At 58.8% G+C, this 3,249-nt stretch overlaps 1 protein-coding gene across 1 annotated transcript; it reads left to right on the forward strand.

Annotated features, from left to right (window-relative positions):
• The first annotated feature begins 2,391 nt into the window (after window positions 1-2,391).
• On the forward strand, window positions 2,392-2,988 carry C16H11orf87 (chromosome 16 C11orf87 homolog). Its single transcript, XM_068988127.1, has one exon. It carries the CDS (start codon window positions 2,392-2,394, stop codon window positions 2,986-2,988), a length of 597 nt encoding a protein of 198 aa, XP_068844228.1.
• The last annotated feature ends 261 nt before the right edge of the window (window positions 2,989-3,249 follow it).

Here is a 3,249-nt window from a genome sequence, read left to right on the forward strand (position 1 = left end):
CAAGGGTTCCAAACCAATAGTTCATTAGTCTCTGCCCAGATTTAGGCAGAATCTTTCAGGAAGTCCTATCCATTGTGCTGAAAGACTACTGTTAATACTACAGAAAGGCAAGGGGGGCACCTTTGCAAGTATTAGGGCCAATAAATGGGGTACTCTGTAAGAAGCACAATGCTTGGAATTTTCATAGGGTTTCACTTCTGCACTTTCTGAATGATTTTCATCTCCCTGCCTTATAAGCTTTTTGCGTGCTGTGTGTGCTCATGAGCGTCTAGATTGTCAGGAAACAAGGAGTATTTAATACACTGTGTGTTATTTTGGGCCTGGAGTTGAGTGTGTGAGGGAAGAGAGGAGGATCCTGAGTTGGATAGAGGGAAAGATAAGTGGGAGATTCTGACCTTATAGGAGAGGAAAATGGCTCATTTGGATTGTTTGATGTTAAATAAATGTTCACGTTTGTATTTCAGGTTCTGCCACATCGTGTTCAAAAATGCCCCTCTCACCGACGCAGTTTCTGTTCAGAGCCAGGCCAGCACAGACAGGATTGGAGAAAGGGACGATCCTCGTCAGCAGAGAGAGGAAATCTATTGTGTGCCCTGAGGGGAGAGGGATCTCTAGAGTGTAAAAATGTGTGCTTGGGACCACGTGGGCAAGAGGTGAGGGTGAAGAATCGGGCAGCCAGAGAACGAAGCTTCAACCCTTCCCAAGCAGAGCGCTGCAGAAGGTGGGTTGCTCACAGGGTGGAGCTGGGGGTTTCTCCCCAGCGCCTGGGCAACGAAACAGCAGGGAACTGGGAACCTGAGTGGCTCTGCCAGGACGAGGTGTTGGGGTATGAGAGTGGGGTGGGGGCCTGAGGGGTGGCTTGGAGCCCTGGCGGTGGCTGCCTGACGTCACCGGCCTCTCTGGCAATAGGCTGCGAGCTGAGCTCCCCAAAGCGGCAGCGGCGGCGGCAGCGCGGCTCGGTTTCTGGCTTCTTCAGTCCGCGCCTTCTGCAGCCGCTACTGCAGCCGCGCGGCGGGGCTCCCTCCTTGCAGCCAGCTGGCGGCCCCAGGTAAGGGACGCGGGGCGACTGAAACTCGGGGCGGCCGGGTGGCCAGGCGCGAGTGGGTAGAACAGCCCTGGCGGCCTGCGCAGGCACCTCTGGCGGCGGCTTCGGCCCCCGCCCCTGCCCCGGCCCGGGCTTGCGCGCCGCCTCTCTGCTCCGCAGTGCAACAGTTTGCAGCGGCCTCTTGAGAACGGCAAGGGGGCTCTGCTGAGCGCTAAGGGTCTTCCTGGCTCTGGTCCCGGGGAAGAGCTTCAGGGCCCTCAGGCTGAGTCTGGAAAGGCCCGAGAGAAGGTCCGTTCCCCAAACTTTGCAGGCGGGAACCCTCCCCCTTTCATTTCCAGCACCATTAGAAGCAGGATACTGTCAAGTGGGGGTGGAGACAGAGAGATGGGGAAAAGGGGGCGTTTGCAGGGATGTGCTTTAGCTAAGAAAGGTGCTTCAGCCTGTTTTTTTTTTTTTTGATGGGGGCTGGGGAGGTACCAAGGAGGAAAGCTGGAGCAAGGGTGGAGCGCAGCCCTGCGTGTCAGCTGTGGCCGCGAACAGGGGTGGAGTGGGATGTGGCTCCAGGGTTACCCCCATGGGAATGGTACCTAAGGCATCTGACATCGTTCAGGGAGGGTCTGGAGGGCGGGGGACAGAAGGGAGGATTGCGTTCCCGGAGACGGCTCGGCGGCCCAGGGTGGGTGCTGGGAAGGGTAAGATCCAGGAGAAGACATCCATTGAGAGGGCGCAGAAAAGAGGCGAGCCGGCGCTCTGAGAAGCCAGGACCGCGTTTCGAAGTGGCTGTGTCTGTTGCAATTAGAAAGTTGTGGAGGGCGCAGGGAGTCTGCTTTATCTGCTGAGTAATCGGCATCTCCGCGGTGTCGGCGCAGACCCTCTTCTCCGCAAAGTGGCGAGAGCGCGGAACTGGAGGCTTTGGTGCGCCGCCAGGGGCGGGCGGGCGGACTGGGGTCTGTGGGCTGTGAAGACCGGCAGCGCCCAGCTGAGGCAGTGCTCTCAGAGGGCCGCTTTGCAGTGGCGCTGATCATTCGGGTTCTCTGTGCTCCCCGGGCAGCGGCCGGGATCCTAACCAAGCCTGTTCTCTTTGCAGCCTGGTGCCTTGGCAAAGGAAAAGGGCGCGCGGACACGCGTTCGAGGCGGGGCCGGAGAGGATCTCCTGGGCACCGCTCGCTCCCTGGCCGGTTTGCTTGCCCACAGTTGCTCCCTTAGTTCTTCGCTCGCGTGCGCATCCCCTCCCACAGCAGGGAGTAGTTTTGGGTGCTGCGGGCTCCGTCCTTTTCTTGGCTGGTGGGAACCGTGTGCTCAAAAGAGGAAGTCTTGTGGGCCCAGCCCCTCCCAGCCCAGCGCCGATGAGTGCCAGGGCGCCCAAGGAGCTGAGGCTGGCGCTGCCGCCGTGTCTCCTCAACCGGACCTTCGCTTCCCCCAACGCCAGCGGCAGCGGCAACGCGAGCGCCCGTGGCCCAGGCGCAGGCGGCGGTAGCGGCGGCACCTGCATCACGCAGGTGGGACAGCAGCTTTTCCAGTCCTTCTCCTCCACGCTGGTGCTGATTGTCCTGGTCACCCTCATCTTCTGCCTCATCGTGCTGTCCCTCTCCACTTTCCATATCCACAAGCGTAGGATGAAGAAGAGGAAGATGCAGAGGGCTCAGGAGGAATATGAGCGGGATCACTGCGGTGGCAACCGCGGCGGGAGGGGGCTGCCCCAACCCGAGGGAGGCCAGGCTTCGACCCAAGGAAAAGAAGCCCGGCTGGAGAGGCAGGCCCGGGACTCTGTCTTCTGCGCCCCATCCAGCGCTTCTTCTTCGTCTTCTCCCCCTGGCCTCCCATGCCAGGCTCCCTGTGCTCCGCCTCCACCGCCGGCCCCCAGTCCGCAAGGAGCACACACAGCCTCCTCCTGTTTGGACCCAGTTGGCGAGGGCCTTTTGCAAGCGGTGGTACTATCCTGATTGTCTAGCCCCTCTCCTCTTCCCTTCCTCCTTTCCAGCATTTTTGTCGTCCTTGCTTTTTTTTTTTTTTTCTTTTTCTCCCTTCCGGTCTTTCTCTTCCACTTTCCTGTGGCCTCCCTTTCCTTTTCCCTTTTTCCTTATCTGTCCTACCACTCCTCTGTTTCTCCTCCGCCGAGGCACTGTGCGGTATTTGTAAATATTGGGCGAGGGAAGTCTCGGAAGAAGAAATAACGCTGATAATACTTTATTATTAATATTTAT

Source organism: Capricornis sumatraensis, chromosome 16 (assembly GCF_032405125.1).
Source record: "Capricornis sumatraensis isolate serow.1 chromosome 16, serow.2, whole genome shotgun sequence".
In the NCBI taxonomy this organism is placed as follows: Eukaryota; Metazoa; Chordata; class Mammalia; order Artiodactyla; family Bovidae; genus Capricornis; species Capricornis sumatraensis.